Source organism: Ambystoma mexicanum, chromosome 10 (assembly GCF_040938575.1).
Source record: "Ambystoma mexicanum isolate Mex_15411 chromosome 10, UKY_AmexF1_1, whole genome shotgun sequence".
Classification (NCBI taxonomy): domain Eukaryota; kingdom Metazoa; phylum Chordata; class Amphibia; order Caudata; family Ambystomatidae; genus Ambystoma; species Ambystoma mexicanum.
In genome coordinates, this window is record NC_090932.1 from 226,550,452 (window position 1) to 226,569,379 (window position 18,928).

At 47.9% G+C, this 18,928-nt stretch overlaps 1 protein-coding gene across 1 annotated transcript in view; it reads left to right on the top strand.

The window, feature by feature from the left end:
• Positions 1–18,928, top strand: part of LOC138491297 (actin filament-associated protein 1-like 2) — a 341,208-nt gene that overhangs the window by 185,666 nt on the left and 136,614 nt on the right. Inside the window, exons 7-8 of the mRNA XM_069617735.1 lie at positions 4,677–4,853; positions 8,740–9,000. Of these exons, the coding sequence (XP_069473836.1) occupies positions 4,677–4,853; positions 8,740–9,000 (438 nt within the window). The remainder of the gene's footprint in view (positions 1–4,676; positions 4,854–8,739; positions 9,001–18,928) is intronic.

Consider the following 18,928-nt stretch of genomic DNA (forward strand, 5'->3'; position numbering starts at 1 on the left):
TCTGATGGGCCTACCAGCATGTGCACTAAGGTGGGGGTTTCACTTTAGCCTGTTAATGCACCCCACCGCCCATCACGGCACTGAGGACTGTGCTTGGTCAGCTACTGCCTGCAATTAATCACTGTGGGGTTAAGGCAGAGAAAAACAAAAAAACAGCCCATGCCCTGTAATCCATGGATGCATGTTGCAGTCGTTGGGGGGTAAAGGGGCCATTAACAGCACCACGTCGCCAATATATGTGAACTTGGGTTAAAAGCGTAATTACAATTCATTTTTTAGCCACAAGATGGTGACTAAAGACTGCACATTGCATCATATTTTGTAGCACTCTGCTGTGGGGGTCCGATGGGAGCCTGTCAGAACCTCAGCTTAAAAGTTGTTTTTCAAGACTGCAGGGGCTCTGCCTCGCCTAGCTCCAGCCCACTTAAAGCCCTGGTGGTCCCGTCCCATGTCTGTGATCACACAAACAAAGGGTTTTTGACATGCTGGCGAATGGCAATACAATATGGGCAGTCAACTGGTACTGTTATGTTATATGGCACTTGTATATTCCCCAATGCCATTGGTAAAGCCTCAAAGTGTTGTGGGGTGAACGCTCTTGGTGGACCGAAGTCCAAGTTATGAGAATTGAGGGCAGGATTTTAGAACGTGTAGGTGCATTTTAGCCAGCACAAATGTAGGGAGTCATGGCTAAGTCCCTATAGCGACCCGTGGGGATCTGACTAGTTGATGAGTGCTGTGATGGACTGTCAGGAGAGCAGGCGAGTCAAGGAATCTGATTATCTGCCCAGCTGGACTGAATTTTTTCGTGGGTCACAGCCACATTCTAATGGTAGAGGTGATGTGCGTTATGAAATCGAGTAGTGAATTGCTGCAGATGTATGCGGGTGAGTGGCTGTGCCCCGGGCGATGATACAGCTATGCTCCATTGAGATGGAGTGCTATACGTACCTGAGAGTCCCTGTAGGCTTCAAAATGCAAGCCTAAAACACTTTTCCTGTGGGAAAAGATTCAGGGTAATGGCACCAGGCCAGAGCCAGATGCAGACTACAGGCCTACGGCCCTAACCCTGTGGAAAAAGATGCAAAGTTGTGGCACAAAACAGTAGCTAGATTCAGGGTCGGACTGGGACAAGAAATAGGCCCGGTCACCCAAAAAAAAGTGTCCAACCCCTCGCCTCAAAAAAGTGGCCCAGCCCTCACCTCATGACCCTTGACCTCTGATGACATCACCGGAAGTGATGTCATTTGACCTCTCACCCCAAAGTGACATCCCAGGAAGCGATGAAACACAACCTTTCACTCCTTGACAAAACAGGAAGTGGCATCAAATAGTTTTGTTCCTAAGTACACCAAATTACTGTGAATCCAAGCGCACGTCTAAGGCCAAATGATAATATGTTATAGTATAATTGTATAGCACTTATGCTTAAGCTCTTTTTTTATAGAACAAATATGCATACAATATCACCCAACCTGTGGCGGTACTTTATCGACCTAAGAAGGAAGACAGGCTTTTTGAAAAAAATTGGAAACAATGTTTTTTTAAAAAATGTATTTTCTTCACCAAACCGGCCCAGGCATGGCCAGAAACCAACCCCCACCTCCCAGGGACGATTTCGGCCCAGCCACGGGCCGAAAGGCCGAGGGGCCAATCCGACTCTGGCTAGATTCGAACAACAGCTAGATTCAAAATGCAACTAGATCCACAATACAGGCCTACTGCCCTAATCCCTGTGAAAAAGATGCAAAGTGATGGCACAAAACAGTAGCTAGATTCAAACTACAACTAGATCCAAAATACAGGCCTCCAGCACTGTGCCTGTGGAGAAAGATGCAGAACAGTGGCACAAAAACAGTAGCTAGATCCAAAATACAGGCCTACAACAGTACTAGAATTACAAACAAATCAACATTGCCCACCTGATAGTTGCAGCAGTCAGGTGTTGTTGCTTGACGGGGGCTGGGGCGCCCATGGCATTCAGGCAAGCAGGTGATGGAGGTGCCCATGGATGTACCAGCTGCCTGGGTAAGACTGCCCTGGGTGAAAGGCTCAAATAGGTGTTCCTGGTCTCGTGACCAATAGTACCAGTCATACGGCGAGGGTAGGCTGAGGGCCGGCAGAGGGGAGGCTGGGTCATGACTGGAGGGTTACTCTGAGGATTGCTGCAGAGCAGCAAAATCAAATTAAAATAACTATCAAGCTCTGACGAGCAGGGTACCTGGGTGTCCTGGAGCTCCTACGCTGGGAGCATATCGTGTGTAAAGGCCGGAATGGGCCCCTTTCTGTCCTCCCTCACCTTGTCTTTTTGGTGTTCCGGGTCTTGAGCACTAATCAGAGATGGCGAGGGTGGGCTGAGGGAATGCAGAGGTAGGGGAGGCCACGTAGCAACTCAAGGGCGGCTCTCAGGATCCCTGTGGAGCAGCAAAACAAACGTAATAATGATCAATCGCATTGAGTTAATGGTCTCCGGCAAAGGGTGCAGACTGGCCAGGACCCAGTCAAAGTTGAGGCTGTGAGTTAACCAATAATCCCATCAAAAGTAAACATGGACTGTCTGATGGTGCAAAAGAGCTACCTTTACTATCAACACCTTTGTGGACACCAACACTGAGTAGGCATTCGGAGCAAGGGAGAGGCCTCATGCTGACAGTGTTTCCTAAAAGAAATTAAGGGTAATCACGCCTCTGCTTTGGGGCACGCCAAGGACTGGCATTGCTGTGGAACTTATATCCTTGGTCCAGGGACAGCATCAGGACCTTTCACATTTTCAGTAAAAATGGGCCCCAGGTTTCTAGGGGGCATCCAAGCCGCTGCCCCAGTTTGACAGTCTCGTGACACAGAAACATAGTCCTTTATTTGGGACATTAAGTAGGCACAGCGTGGAAGTGATAGGCTGCCTTTGTTGGTGCCCTCTGGCCATCACCTCCCTCTTAGAGTATCAGTCAATGTCCTTGTCACCTCGTTTACTTTTGTCTCCAGTTTTCCTGACATTAGCACCTGGCTGTCAAACAGTTATTAATAGCTTTTCGGCAGACATTTAGTGTTTCAGCTAGCTGCCTGCCCTTTGAAAATCTGCAGCTATTAACCACCTCACTACATTCTTTCCACTTAATAATTTAAGCACCCCCACTGGTGCTTTGAATTGTTTTTGCACACCTGCAAGACAAGGGGGTCTGCCAAACATCATGTTGAAATGGGTTCTCCTGACCATGACAGATCTTCTGCTGGCCCTGCCTGGGCCTGATGAATAATCTGTGGATCCGCTTCCCTGCCTGCCAGCAATGATCTTTTACTACAAACAACTTTAAAATGGCTGATATGGTTGGTTGGAGTTTGAAGGACACGCAGGCCCCTGCACTAACTGGTAGTTGATAGATTTGTTGCTGTTATGGAACTTGCAGCCTAACACATGGTTTGTCTGGACTGAATTTAGAGTGGGTTGGTTGGCAAACCTTGTTGAGTAGAGGCGCTGGTAGTCGGTTTTAACCGTTGGTTATGACCGTGGAATTCTTGATACTTGGTTGTTGAAATAATGGAGCAACTCTTGAATTGTTATCAGTGATGGTTTAATGTTAAGTCACAAAACACCCGAGGGCCAAGCGGAATGTGCTAGGTACATGTGAGAGGGGAGCCAACACGTGTTTCGACTGTAGTCTTTGTCAAGGCATGGGCAATGATGGGTGGTCCTGTTTCAGGTAGTGGTTCGCCTGGTGAGTAGATCACTTGTTCTTCTGGGCGGCAGGCTAAATAGCCAATCTGAGCGTGCGGGATACATGTTCCATTGTTCAGGGTTCCGGAGAACCACTACCTCAACAGGACCACCCACCATTGGCTGTGCCTTGACAAAGACTACAGTCGAAACATGTGTTGGCTCCCCTCTCACATGCACCTTGCACATTCCGCTAGGCTCTCAGGTTTATTGTGACTTAACATTAAACCATCACTGATGACAACAATTCAAGAGTTCCTCCATTATTTCAACAACCAAGAATCAAGAATTCCACGGTCAGAACCAACGGTTGAAACCGACTACCAGCGCCTCTACTCAACAAGGTTTGCCAAACAACCAACTTTAAAATGAAATTTGCCGTGAACAAGCCACCCAGTCCTAGGCTCTCGTTAGCTTGCATAGAAAATTAAGAGGTGGTGGAGGGCATAACACGGAAGAAGGAGCAGCAACCATGCTTCCCCTTACTTGAGATCATTCCTAAAACCCTCTTACCCCTGCAAGGTAATGGCATGATTGCAGACCGAGTAGGTGGCAGTGCAAGCTGGTGCAGCTGAAGCATGCCTCATGGTGGTTTATAGACAGGCACCTGACTCCTGCAGGACCTGCGCTCTATGGTAGTCCCTTGAAATGACTGCATGGTTAAGGTAATGGGGCGAGGGAATGCAGCAACACAAATAATAGCTTTATCCCATGCACTCAAAACCAATGCAAACTTAACTGTACCACTGGAATACATAGGATCCCCATGCCACAGCTCCCTTCTTTCTTAATCAGTAGGCAGAATGGAAGAAATGGGTAAGGCATTGGCCCTTCACAAACTTTCCAAATGTTTGCAATTATCCACTTTGCCTCTGGTTAATTTCCTATGTGCTGGTTCCCTGGTTCCCTCTCATTGAATGCTGTCTGTGACTTGCCCTTCTTTTTCGTTCTGTATTTCCTGCAGTGTTACAAATGTGCTAGAGACCTGCATCCGCTGCTGCAGCTGGACCTTCGTGGATGCCGCGTGGCCTACAAGCCCAAGCACAGCAAGAAGATGCAGCACGAGCTCAAGATCTGCAGCAGCTCGGAGACACTTGTGATGGGCTTCCAGAGCCGGCAGCAGGCAGAGGAGTGGAGGAAGGTTTGGAGGTGTTACACACCAGCACCTATGCAAGCACATCTTAAATCTCCTATGCATGAAGTGGATTTCCACACCAACAGACTCCTAGACAGGAAGTGCATCTCACAAAGCAACCACCCTGAGACCTCTCCAGGCCTCTTGCATCCTAGACAGGAAGGGTATCCCCCCTCTCCTTGAGCAACCGTGTATCCAGGCCCCCCACAACCTAGACAGGCAGTGCATCTCAAGAAGCAACCACTCTGAGACCTCTCCTGGCCTCTCGCATCCTAGACAGGAAGGTCATCCCTTCTCCCAGTGAGCAACCGTGTATCCAGGCCCTCCGCAACCTAGACAGGAAGTGCATCTCAAGAAGCAACCACCCTGAGACCTCTCCAGGCCTCTCGCATCCTAGACAGGAAGGGAATTCCCTCTCCTAGTGAGCAACCGTGTATCCAGGCCCTCCACAACCTAGACAGGAAGTGTATCTCAAGAAGCAACCACTCTGAGACCTCTCCCGGCCTCTCACAACCTAGACAAGAAGTGCTCCACTCTGAGACCTCTCCAGGCCTCTCGCATCCTAGACAGGAAGGGCATCCCCCCTCCCAGTGATCAACCGTGTATCCAGGCCCTCCACAACCTAGACAGGAAGTGCATCTCAAGAAGCAACTGCCCTGAGACCTCTCCAGGCCTCTCGCATCCTAGACAGGAAGGGCATCCCCCCTCTTAGTGAGCAACCATGTATCCAGGCACACCACAACCTACACAGGAAGTGCATCTCAAGAAGCAACCACTCTGAGAACTCTCCCAGCCTCTCACAACCTAGACAGGAAGTGCATCTCAAGAAGCAACCACTCTGAGACCTCTCCAGGCCTCTCGCATCCTAGACAGGAAGGGCATCCCCCCTCCCAGTGATCAACCGTGTATCCAGGCCCTCCACAATCTAGACAGGAAGTGCATCCCAAGAAGCAAGTGCCCTGAGACCTCTCCAGGCCTCTCGCATCCTAGACAGGAAGGGAATCCCCCTCCCAGGGAGCAACCATGTATCCAGGCGCCCCACAACCTAGACAGGAAATGCATCTCAAGAAGCAACCACTCTGAGACCTCTCGCATCCTAGACAGGAAGGGCATCCCCCCTCCCAGTGAGCAACTGTGTATCCAAGCCCTCCACAACCTAGACGGGAAGTGCATCTCAACAAGCAACCACTCTGAGACCTCTCCAGGCCTCTCGCATCCTAGACAGGAAGGGCATCCCCCCTCCCAGTGATCAACCGTGTATCCAGGCCCTCCACAACCTAGATAGGAAGTGCATCTCAAGAAGCAACCGCCCTGAGACCTCTCCAGGCCTCTCGCATCCTAGACAGGAAGGAAATCCCCCCTCCGAGGGAGGATTCATGTATCCAGGTGCCCCACAACCTAGACAGGAAATGCATCTCAAGAAGCAACCACTCTGAGACCTCTCCAGGCCTCTCGCATCCTAGACGGGAAGGGCATCCCCCCTCCCAGTGAGCAACCGTGTATCCAGGCCCGCCACAACCTAGACAGAAAGTGCCTCTCAAGAAGCAACCACTCTGAGACCTCTCCAGGCCTCTCACACCCTAGACAGGAAGGGAATCCCCTCCCAGTGAGCAACCGTGTATCCAGGCCCTCCACAACCGAGACAGGAAGTGCATCTCAAGAAGCAACCACTCTGAGACCTCTCCAGGCCTCTCGCCTGCAGTAGTGGATCTGTGGTCTCGGCAGGGGAGATGGTAGGCAGAAGCCTAGTGTAACATGTGACAAGGTGTTGCAGCCAGGTCATTGCAATAGTCTAACTGACTAGTAACTAAGGCTCCTATCACAACTTTACACTTACATAAAGACATGAATGAACACATCTGTTTATAGAATGGTGAATATGGTTGTAAAACGTAGAGGAATGGTAAATAGAAAAAAATAAAAGTAGTGAAACACCGCTCCCGACAGTTCCCGCTCACTTCGATCACTGATCCCCCTCACAGTGAGTAAATGTGTATCCAGGTCCTCCACAACCTAGGCTGGGATTGTCTCTGCCTCTCCTTTCCCCTGAACCAAGTAGGTAGGTCAGCTTCAGAACCCTCTACCCCAGAGGTAATGACTACCTCCATCTCAGGCAGGAAGTGCCGAGGAATAGGGTGCCAGGAAGTGCAGCAAAATGGGAAGTCCATGCCCGGCCATCTCCCTTTTAAGATGTTGCAGGGATAGAGTGGGACGATTATGTGAACCTTAAACACTCTGGTCTTTGACCATATACCATGTCATGCTGGTGATGTGGGCTTAACGGCACTGTGCACCCATACGGTGTGATATGTTTTGACTCTGAATTTCTTGATCCAATGACATTGAAGGACACTTCATGCTGCCGTTTGAGTCTGTGTCTCATTAATGATGTAGGCCGCAGGCCTACACGCGGAGGCAGAGGCCTGCATGCCCTGATGCCGTGGGACCCGCATGCCAGGATGGTAGCCGAGGTCCGAACGGTCAGGGGGCTGGCAGGCTGTGCCCCACCCCGATGGCGCTGATGCCCCATAGTGCCTAGGGGCCTACCGGATGTCCAGTGCAGGCCCCAACCCCCCACAGACAGTGGGACTGCGGGGTGCTCATGGAAATAGCACCCAGGGGCGCCTGCCGGATGTCCATGGCAGGCGACCCCCAACACCTGGGACCGGTTGGTAACACGCTTATATTCAATGTATAGGTATTAGCCCTGATGATGGACATGTTGTCTGAAATGCATTGGCATTTTTAGCATTGTGGCATAAGACGCTGATAGTGGTCATTTTCAACATAAATACAGCTGGGTGTTTTTACGTTTAAAGAGTGTTGGTGTCATCACTTTCTATAGCAACTCATGAGTCTTGCATTAACAGCACTGTTGCATGTTTCTCTAGCTGCTGAGCTAGACGAAGTGTGTGCAACCCTCACCGCAGGCTCTAGCCTAGATCCACATTGATGCGCTACGATGCCCCTTGCATCTTGGTGGGAACGTTCAGATATGCACCAGGTGTAGCTTAGTGTCCCTTGCATCCCAGACAGGAAGTTCTGGAATGCAGCACTCTGAATTCAAAACCAAAACCTTTGTAGACAGGAAATGAAGGGATAGTACGATTGCAGGTAACCCCTTTACCCGATAGAAGTTAGCGACAGGGCTTCTGAAAGATGAAGGCCCTCCAGCTCCAGACTGACCGAACGTGCATCGAAACATTTGTCAGGCCTTCCCATCCCATAAAGATCTCTTTGGAAAACAGGGAACCTTTCTTCCGCGAATCCGGAATAGAGTTCCAACACGTCGCAGTGGCTTCTGTTGTGTGTTTTGCGTCACTGGGCATGGCCAAACACCCCTATGTCTGCAATCTTAACCAGTTCCAAATTCCCATCCCCTATACCCCCTCTCCCCTGGTTAACAGGGGTCGCTAAATATGACTTTTCCAAACTGCTCCCACCCCTCCTTTATTCGGTAGGGCAGGAGGTGGGTCATCCTGTCCACTTCCTGTCGGTGATCCATGCCCTGCCCTTGCTTTGCCTCTGCCTTGCCCAGCCCAAGTAACCCAGTGGGAGTGGTTCCAGATCCTCTTATCCATTTGATCTTGTTTGTTGACAAAAGGCTGGCGCTGATTTATTAATGTATTTGAGTAGTTTCATTGCATTGCCGTATGTTACCTTTACCCAAGTCCCTTTCTTTGACATTGCAAAGCAAACACAATGAGCTCTTCTTACAGCCATCAAACCTGTCTGAGAGGGTAAACCTGGAGACTACACTCACTAGGAAAGTAGAAGAAAATACATATTGCTATGAAGAGCCATAAGCAACAGAAAACCGAAAGATGTCCACAGTCTTTGCAAGTAGTCTGCTCACATTGACTGTTGTGTTGATTTGCTTTTTCCATGATAGGTGATTGAAGATGTCAGCAGCTCTGCGCCCTTGACCCCATCTTCAAACAACTCACCCGCCCTGCGCGGCACAGACCGGAGCAGGCATTCCCCTCAGACTGGCACAGACAGGAGCAGGCATTCCCGTCAGACTGGCACAGACAGGAGCAGACATTCCCTGCATACTGGCACGGAGACGATCCGGCATTCGCCTCAGCCTGGCACAGAGAGAATCAGTCCTTCGCCCCAGCTTGGCACAGACACGAGCAGGCCTTCGTCACAGGTAAGCAGCAGGCGCCTTGAGAGTCGTTGGACCAGTTTGTCCTAAATACTGCACATGCTATTTAATCTAAAATGATATAATGATTCACACATAGCTGTTATAACTCGGATTTTTACATTCAATCGTGTGTTGGCAGAAGGCGAGGAACACCCCCACTTCAAATCCGCAGGGTGGTTCTTTAAAGCAGGGTTCTGCAACCTGTGACTCTCCAGATTTTTTCAACTACGACTCCCATGATCCCTCACCATTGGCTATACTAATGTTGATGGGAGTTGTAGTCCAAACATCTAGAGAGCCAAACGCTGCAGCCCCTGCAAGGAGAGTCCACTGCAGATAGCCCGCCCAGTGGACACATTGGCAGTCTGGCTATCCAATGTCTGTTCCGGCTTAGGGCGTCTCTGGCATAACCCCTTGGCTGGCAGGCTTGTGCTGGCCTATAAGCTGATGTCCGTAGAGCGAGCCGATTATATTAGTGCAGGGCCATTTTTTCACTGTGTGCGTCTTGTAGTTTTGACAAGTGTTAATGAATGAATAGGCCACAGATCTTACTAGCAAACCCTCCTTGGGTAATTCTCAAACACTCTGCCATGAAAGGAATGAATTGCCATTTGCAACTGTGGGCCACTTTTTCATTGGGGACTGAGGCAATGTTATGCCGCAGTCTGACCCTGTTGTCATGGTCTTCCAAACAGGTCCCAAGAGGATAGCTCAGGGGCAACATGCTCGCCTTGGAAACAAGACAACACGGAGCACCACAGGTTCGATCCCAGAGTCTGTGCTTAGAAACCTCTGGGTATTAAGCACGTTATAAATAGCCTATCATAACTATTGATGACAAGATGTGAAGTTGTCTTTGGCTGCAAAGATCTATCTACCTAAAAGATTTTTATATCGTGCCACTCGCCCAAAGGCCTCAGGGCGCTCAAGATGCAGGATATCCCCCCGCCCCCTTGTCTTGGTGCTCTGCGGCTTCCTTGGCGCTGGAACGCAGAAGTCCTTTTCCTGCGTGGGGGTGGAACGGGCAAGTCATGTGATGGAAAAGTCTTGTGGGTAGCACCACCAGTCTCTTCTATGAGATTCCCATCCTTGGGAATTCAAGATGGGAACCCACGCAAAGTACTGCCTCTCAGCAAACAGCACAAGGCCATTCTTCCCGCTGATTCAGCGGATTTCTCTAGTTGGCATCTTTCCTCCTTGCTGATGAGATGGCAAACAGCCAGTTCAAGAAAGACCACCTCTGCTTGCTCACTCCACCTGGGCTCAGCTCAGTTACCCGGCGACCGCTTCATCCACTGATCGTGTGAGTGAGTATATCTATACGGCACCGTGGCAAATTCAGTTGCCTCTGCACCAACGGCATGGCATAAGCATGCCATTCTGACCCGGGCAGGGAACCTTTTAGGCACTAGGCATGTGTATGGAGCCAAGGGTGGTTCCACCTACTCTTGAAAAACCTTAACCTGCCACTCCAGCAACCTCTGACCCTACATGTGGGTGTGCGTGTGCATCCAGAACAGGTCACCACACTGCCAATCACGGCTTCCTACTATAGTCAGGGAGGGTTTTTTCTGCATGCGGCCAGGAGAATACCCCCTAAAAGTGCCATAAATTGGTCCTGGAATGGAAGAAAAATCATTTTTAGAAGGGAGAACCCTCTCCATTTTCTAAAAACACTTCACAAAATGGTTCCTGGAAGTAGATCGTGCTAAATGATGCTCCAGGCACAAGCTTGTTTTTAATGGATGGATTCACGGGCCCAGAGGTCTTGTCCTTGAGTCACTGCCCCATGCTTGCCCCCACCACCCAGGTACCCAGTTAGGAGAATCTTACATAATTACAATGTTCTGCACCGGCAGCAGGACGCTACATAGAAGCCGATCCATTATACAACTATGGCTGGTTGAAAAATCGAATATTCCCCCCAATTGATGCAGTATTACAATTACCAAGTATTTGATTAGAATTGTATTATAGAAATCCTGATTTATTGTAAGGGCGGTTTATCTCTTCCCTGTGTTCAGTGGGGGGGAGGCTGACCCATCACTTGGTAACACATAGTGGTAGCAAAGGCAGTTTCTAGACAATATTGCGCCCAGACTGAAACACCATAAAATGACCCCCGACCCACGTTGCTCCAATACTGCTACCCCACACAGCACTCCCTCTCCAAAATCATTAAATCATTGCAATTGAAATACTATTTTACTGTCTTGTACTTAAAATGACTAAGCAGACCATGTACAAAATAATATGTTAAACATTCATTCATTTTCCATCTCATGTTGTTGATGTTTGTTGTCTAAATGACGTGCACACTCCTAGATGCTCCAAAAGCTTCTGTTGCTGCTGTGCAATCTACTTTTCCACAATTGTATCTCAATTGAAAGTGTGGCAAGAGCCAATAGCTCTCAACTGTAAGTGAGCACCGCGCTCAGAGGCCGTCCAAATGCTCCAGCAGAAGAATGGAAGATGGCTGTGAAATATATGGAAAGAGGTAGGCGGTGGTGAAAAAGGAGACAGCATGGCACCACACTACTGTATGAAACCTCATGTGCCTTGGGCTTCTCCCGTCTGTGTGGCCTATCGATGGCCAACGTCCTCTTCCAGTTACATGTGTCTGTTATTTTTTGCACCACAGTACTCTATAGCACGTAATTTGCATGTGGCCTATCAAGAACCACCAAATGAATCAGGGAATTAAATAAAATTAATATTCTGAAAAGGGCCCAATCGCGTAGGACTGTATTTTCAATACGCAGATGCTAACGCCAAACTCTGTACGTTTGAGAGTCAAAGTTCATCAGTGGTAGCACAAGTCTCCAGTTCTTCCACAATGAGCTTGGTGGCTGCAGGCATGCAGGGTGACATCTGGGCCTTTAGTGAAGGTGTAGAACTCGAGGGAGGATGAACTGTTGCAACTGGGTTATGGTGCACTGTTGTCTGTTCACAGATGGTACAGTTCTGGTACCGGGCAGATGCAGCCTTTTTCCAGCAGTCAGAGTTCAGCTAAGTAGGCAGACTATTACTTACCAGTAAACGTCTTTCTGTTGCTTGTATCGGCTTAACATTGCGTGCTTTGCATAGGCCAACATCTTGTGGTTAGTACTACAGTATTACATATGTTTTTATTCAAATTTGAAACATGGAGGCAACAGGGGAGTACCTGTAACTCTATCGCTATCCTGCGTGTACGGGTATCCATGATCTTTCACGTGTCAACATCCTCAGATTGTTTGTTTTCTAACATGGTACAGGGGTCAACATAAAATTTGTGGAGCAGGAGCTAAAAGCAGCTCTTGGGTATCCCGCATCATCCAGTAAGTCAGAGCCAACTTTGGGGAACTAGCACATAGGTATCTTTCTGTAGGACCAATTGGCCTGAGGAGTCAAAAGTAGCCCTGAGGCGGATTTGACATCAAGCTAACCAGGCTCTACCAAGGCTGTAAGCAGGAGCTAACTAGCTCCCAGCTCTTGCCAATTTCGAACCCTGTGGTATATGAAAGTATGTTGTCCCTTTGTAAAAACATGTTTAATTTGATTTATAATCTTCCCTTTTAGTTCCTGTGTGGGGAGGATGGGTGGGCGGCGTGGGCGCATGTGATTCTAAGCAGATACAAGGCACAGAAAGACGATTAATGGTTATTGATATTTGCATTGTGAGGCTTGTGAATCTGCATAGATTCAAACACTTTGCATAGATTTGCAAGAAGTATTTTGTGAAGGCAACGGGTGAGCTGAAGGAGTGGATGTAAATAAATGTTTTAAATGGCTTGACCTACTTGAGGGTCTGCTTTTGATTGTGTGTCTACACAATCATGTTGTGTAAATGTATGTACTGAACTCAGTGTATCTGCCTTGTAAATTTGTATTTATTTTATTTGTAAAGCGCTGCCGAGCCCTGAGGCAACTGGGCGCTAATCTTACAGGTTACACAAGCATGAAGTAATCAGTCAATACATAGGGACATAGATAGGCACACAATTTACAGGCAAAAAATGTTAAGGGTTAAACAGGCAAGAAATAAAACAGGCCATATATATGTACATAAATAAGGCACAACATTTACAGGCAGAATTGAAGAAGGCAGAAGGAATGCGAAAACAAGCACCAGGGAGCCGCCATTTTCTGATAATCCTATCTTTTCCCCGATCGCCCTGGCTGACCTGCTTTTGCGGCACTAAATCAATTCCCCCGCCCCTGAGCCTGTCATCAGCAGACTCGTACCACCCATTTCCCAACTCCAAAGCACGTCTCATGTCAGCATTCGCTGCGCTTCAGCTAATGACGTGTCGCCATGGAAATGGCAGGACGCCTCTTTCCTCAATAAGTATAAACAGACCGTTTCACAACACACAGCAGCAGATTTTCGATTCCATTCCTCTCTCTGTGTTACTTTGAGTATTCTGTGACTCGTTTCAGTGCTCTGGTCAGCTACCTTCGCCGCTTGTAGCCCGTGTGAACAGATACCAGTACCACCGCTATAAATTATTTTAGTTTGTTTAACACACAATGGCTACAATAATGCCCTACATGTACGAGTCCGAGTATACCGAGGAGGAACTACTGGAAAGGGAAGCACGTGAAAATGATGGGGATTCGGACGGCAGTTGGCAGGACGAATCAACAGATGAAGAGCCTGGGCCTAGTCGAATGGACGACATCTCCACCTGGTGCACATGCAATCGGTGCGAGCTAATGCCAACCGAGGACGAGAACTGCTGCTGCCGAGAAAACTCGGGATGCCTGGCCTACATTTCGGAAGGCGAGCCACGACCGCAATGCATCACCGAGCTGCCAGACTTCAGGGCAGCCTGCCTCACATGGGCCGTGTTGAGAATAATGATGGTGCTTACGCACGAACTTCGAGCAACTGTTCGTCCTCGTAATCCGAGTAACGAGTAAGTATACTCTGCTTGTCATGCCACTCCTATTTCATGTTCTTCTACTATATTCAAAATTACATCTACATATCATTGTAACGCATGTAAGTCGTTCAATAGTGTGCATTGTCTAGATAGCATTTGTCCGTGTAAAATGCCATTAGTTACAAGAATTGTCATTGACAACAAACGTTTATTAAACTTATCTTGGTCATTTAAAAACAGTTTGTTTCATTCCTTTTCACAAGTGGTACAGGCTGGTGGCCTATCGTTCCTTTACATGGTGGCTTCACGGGAGGCTTGGACACCGCGTTCGAAGAGTGATACCCGCCTGTGCCGTTCGTGCCATTAGAGAAACGTTCCCGAGTGACAGCGGTCAGTACAGGGGATTTTCTCTCACTGTGCTGCAACCTGACCTGTATAATCTTTAAAGTCTTGTATTTTTGTGTCATGAAAATAAGATACAAAATAAAACACCACATATATTTTAACAACGGTTGTCTCGATTTTTTAAATGAATCAAGTGTGTCTCCATTCAAGGATGGACGTCAGACATCTGTGCTCCGAATGGGTGAAGGTCTGGTCGCTGTGAAGCAGGGTGGTCACTATCTATCTAAGCTAACATAACATATTCTCGATAATGCATGCACTAAATAACACTTGTTCAAAGTCTTTCAGTAGGTTATGTCTCTATAAAAGTCACACATATATCTATGCTAACAATTACCATTGGATTATACAGGCCTTAGGGTCTTGACCACTATAATACACCGGTTGAAGTGTGGGTCTGTGCTCACAAGAATCTCTGGTATGTGGCATTTGTTATTGATAAGCAGCAATATACTATCATTGATATAAAGGCGATATACTGTATATTGATATAAAGGCGGTTCGCGCCGGTGGATGCGCGCTGGCATGGGGGGCTGTCAGGGGCGCGAAAGGCCAAGGTGCCAAACTACATGTACACTTCAAAAGGTGTCCCACGCCAAGGGGCCATCGGTCACATGGCCTCCTCAGACCCCGTGTCTCCAGCCAGGCCTCCCCTTGAAGCAGGCCGCCCCCCCTGCTATCCACATAAGTGTGTCTCCATTCAGCAGTCTTCCTGTGCCTTATATGCACGCCCCAGGGCCAACCATCCCACCCCCCTGTATCAAAGGCGGTTCGCGCCGGTGGATGCCCACTGGCATGGGGGGCTGTGACGGGCGCAAACGGCCAAGGTGCCAAACTACATGTACACTTCAAAAGGTGTCCCAGGGGCCATCGGTCACATGGCCTCCTCAGACCCTGTGTCTCCAGCCAGGCCTCCCCTGAGGCAGGCCACCCCCCTGCAATCCACATAAGTGTGTCTCCATTCAGCAGTCTTCCTGTGCCTTATATGCACGCCCCAGGCCCATCCATCCCACCCCCCTGTATCAAAGGCGGTTCGCGCCGGTGGATGCGCGCTGGCATGGGGGGCTGTGACGGGCGCAAACGGCCAAGGTGCCAAACTACATGTACACTTCAAAAGGTGTCCCACGCCAAGGGGCCATTGTTCACATGGTCTCCTCAGACCCCGTGTCTCCAGGCAGGCCTCCCCTGATGCAGGCCGCCCCCCTGCAATCCACATAAGTGTGTCTCCATTCAGCAGTCTTCCTGTGCCTTATCTGCACGCCCCAGGCCCATCCATCCCACCCCCCTGTATCAAAGGCGGTTCGCGCCGGTGGATGCGCGCTGGCATGGGGGGCTGTGACAGGCGCAAACGGCCAAGGTGCCAAACTACATGTACACTTCAAAAGGTGTCCCAAGCCAAGGGGCCATTGTTCACATGGTCTCCTCAGACCCTGTGTCTCCAGCCAGGCCTCCCCTGAGGCAGGCCACCCCCCTGCAATCCACATAAGTGTGTCTCCTTTCAGCAGTCTTCCTGTGCCTTATCTGCACGCCCCAGGCCCATCCATCCCACCCCCCTGTATCAAAGGCGGTTCGCGCCGGTGGATGCCCGCTGGCATGGGGGGCTGTCAGGGGCGAAAAAAAAGGCCAAGGTGCCAAACTACATGTACACTTCAAAAGGTGTCCCACGCCCAGGGGCCATCGGTCACATGGCCTCCTCAGACCCCGTGTCTCCAGCCAGGCCTCCCCTTGAAGCAGGCCACCCCCCTAAAACCACAACATAAATACGTCATTCATTCACAAACACACCCCTGTTTCTAATACTTTATAAACCACTTGATATGTCTCATGAGAACATCTTTGTGCTTTGCAAGTCAACTCCTGAACGTGTTACCTGGCAACCACTGAGATCTACGCTAATCCGCTCGTCGTCGTGCTATCCGTGAACTTCTGTGACCGCTTAGAGCAAACCCATCAGTGTGCTACCCGTGGCCACCCACCTATTCTCCTGCAATATACTGCTCTGCTTGCTGAATCCAACTGTTTGTTGGTCAAGGTAAGGCCATGTATCTTAGTCATATTTCGCAGATTTTTAAATTTCTATCTATTTACGAGTTGAGTACACAATAGTGCTAGGTTCATTGGTCTCATTGCTATTGACTTGAGTTTCCATTGCTATGCTATCAATAGATCTATTTATTTTCATCTGTGTCTATTGTCATCGAATGGCACCCTTCGGGGGTCCGGTCTATAATGTAAGCATGTTTCCTTCTCGTGCAATACAGAACATCCAAGGGATGAGTCACATGTTCAGTTTTTAGTCACATCATTTATACATTACTGCAACATATGCAAATACTAAACCGCACATAATGAACTGGTATAGTTCCTGCGACCAAAACAAACCTTGCATTGATCATTGTATGATTCATTTACTTTTGTATCAAATCTTTATTCTTGAAGATTGTATAATAATGTCGATATTTACTTTTCAGATTTATCAACAATGCCTGCCTGTTCGATTACCGGTTGCCCTTCGAAGACCCATGCTAAATCTGAAGGCACTACAATGCATGTATTCCCGAAAACTGTTGATCGAATAAGAGAATGGCTCAGACATTGCGGATATCCACTGGATGAGCTGGAAAGTAGAGTCCAACAAGTCTTACAGGACAAGAGGGGTGATCGATACCGCATCTGCAGCCGGCACTTTTCCTTGGACATGTTCACAACTTCTTGGGTAACAAAGAAGAATAAACGGCGAACGACACGGAAATTGCGCGAAAACGCTATTCCCACTCTATTTGTCCACATTCCGCCACCGGTGAGTCAAGTGTCCGGATTTAGCTTTAGGCCTTGCGGTAGTGTGTAGGTAGCCGAATGGATTAATTGATATTATAGGTGTTCTATCCCTTGTAATAATTTCGATATTGATATGCGTGTATAGTTTTTTTGAATAATGACATTTATCAATATATTCTTTTTCGATTTCATAACCCACAAACGCAATGTATATATATGTGGGGACAGGGAACTGTGCTGTATTGAGCATTTTTCAAGTATTCTGTCGGCTTACATGGCTATTTTTAATATTGGCATTTCATTATCAATCATTAATTGACCTTTACAACTTCTTGACTATCCCTTCAATCTGAAGCAAGAACATTCTACATCCTTGACGTGGTCGCAGTTATCAACCACATCTAGCGCGTATCAGATAATCTTACTAGGCTAATCCGCTACATACTTGTTTTATGCATGTCAAGTAATAGTTTTATTCTATCGTGTAATTATTTTACCGAATGTTTGGTTACTGCTTTCCAATTGATATACACCTTAGTTATCGTCCACTGGTGTTTGTTTTCAGTTATAATTAGTGTTATCCATACTAATGCAAGTACTGTCTTTCAGGGAGAAGCCACATCTACAACATTTCTAGATGTTCTTCAACAGCAGGAGGTATGGATACTGACCGCTCCATCGAGCGTCATCATCAGAGCTGGAATTCTTGTCGTTTGATTGTTCTACACAATGTTTCATTCGTGGTTAGCCGTTGATATGTACCTGTGCTGTCGACCCCAGGTGTGTGTTATGTTTTCACAATTGTAATCCTCACTAATGCAAGTACTATGTTTCAGGCAGTTGATGGAGCGTCAACCCCTGCACTTGATGCAGAGCCTGACATTCAAGTATACGAATCGGCGCAACAGCTTTCGGAAGTGCGCACTACATTTGCAACATCCATAGATATTCTTCAGCAGCACGAGGTATGGATAATGACAGCTCCATCATGCGTGATCATATAACGTGATTCCATTTGCTATACTTTCTCCCTATTAACGCAAGTGCTGTGTTTCAGGGAGACGACGAAGCTTCCACTACAATCACAACATCCAATTTAGATGATGCAGATGTCAAGGAATCGTTGAAATAAGTCGATGAAATGTGATCATATTTAGATTTTCTTTGATTCTTTTGGACAATGCATCATTTGCGGATATCTCTTTATATGTACCTGTGCGTTCGACCCCAAGTGTGTGTTATGTTTCCAATATTGAAAACCATACTAATCCAAGTACTGTGTTTCAGGGAGATGCGGATGCCTCCTCTCCAATACAACCATTCATGGCAGTCCATGCAGAGCCAGAGGTATGGATACTGACAGTTCCATCGAAATAGATCATCACTGGTCGAATACTTGTCGTCTCATTGTTGCACACAATGTTTAAATTGTGTTTGGCTATTGAGATGTACCTGTGTGTTCGTCCTCACGTGTGTTTTATGCTAACAATATTTTGATACATAGTAATGAAAGTACTATGTTTCAGAGAGACGATGGAGCCTCATTCCGTGCTGTCTATGCGGATACAGAAAATATAGTCGTTGCAGTGCAAGAGGAAGGGAGGACATGCGGAAACTAATCGGAGCTACAGCGTGCAGATGTTGAAGGTCGAGTCAAAAAAGTTGCAAAGAAAAAAAAACAAAAAAAGGTTAGTTACAAACAGTTCATAACTTTAAAAAAATGTTTGTGCTGGGGACTATTTTATGTTTTTTTCCAGTCAATTCTACTACACTCCATCTTGTGTTTAAATTGAACATCCCTTTTCCAATCTCTCCTCCAGTTACCCGTGGGTGTCAGAACTATGCACACACAGACAGTGAAGCGAATGAGAGATGTGGCT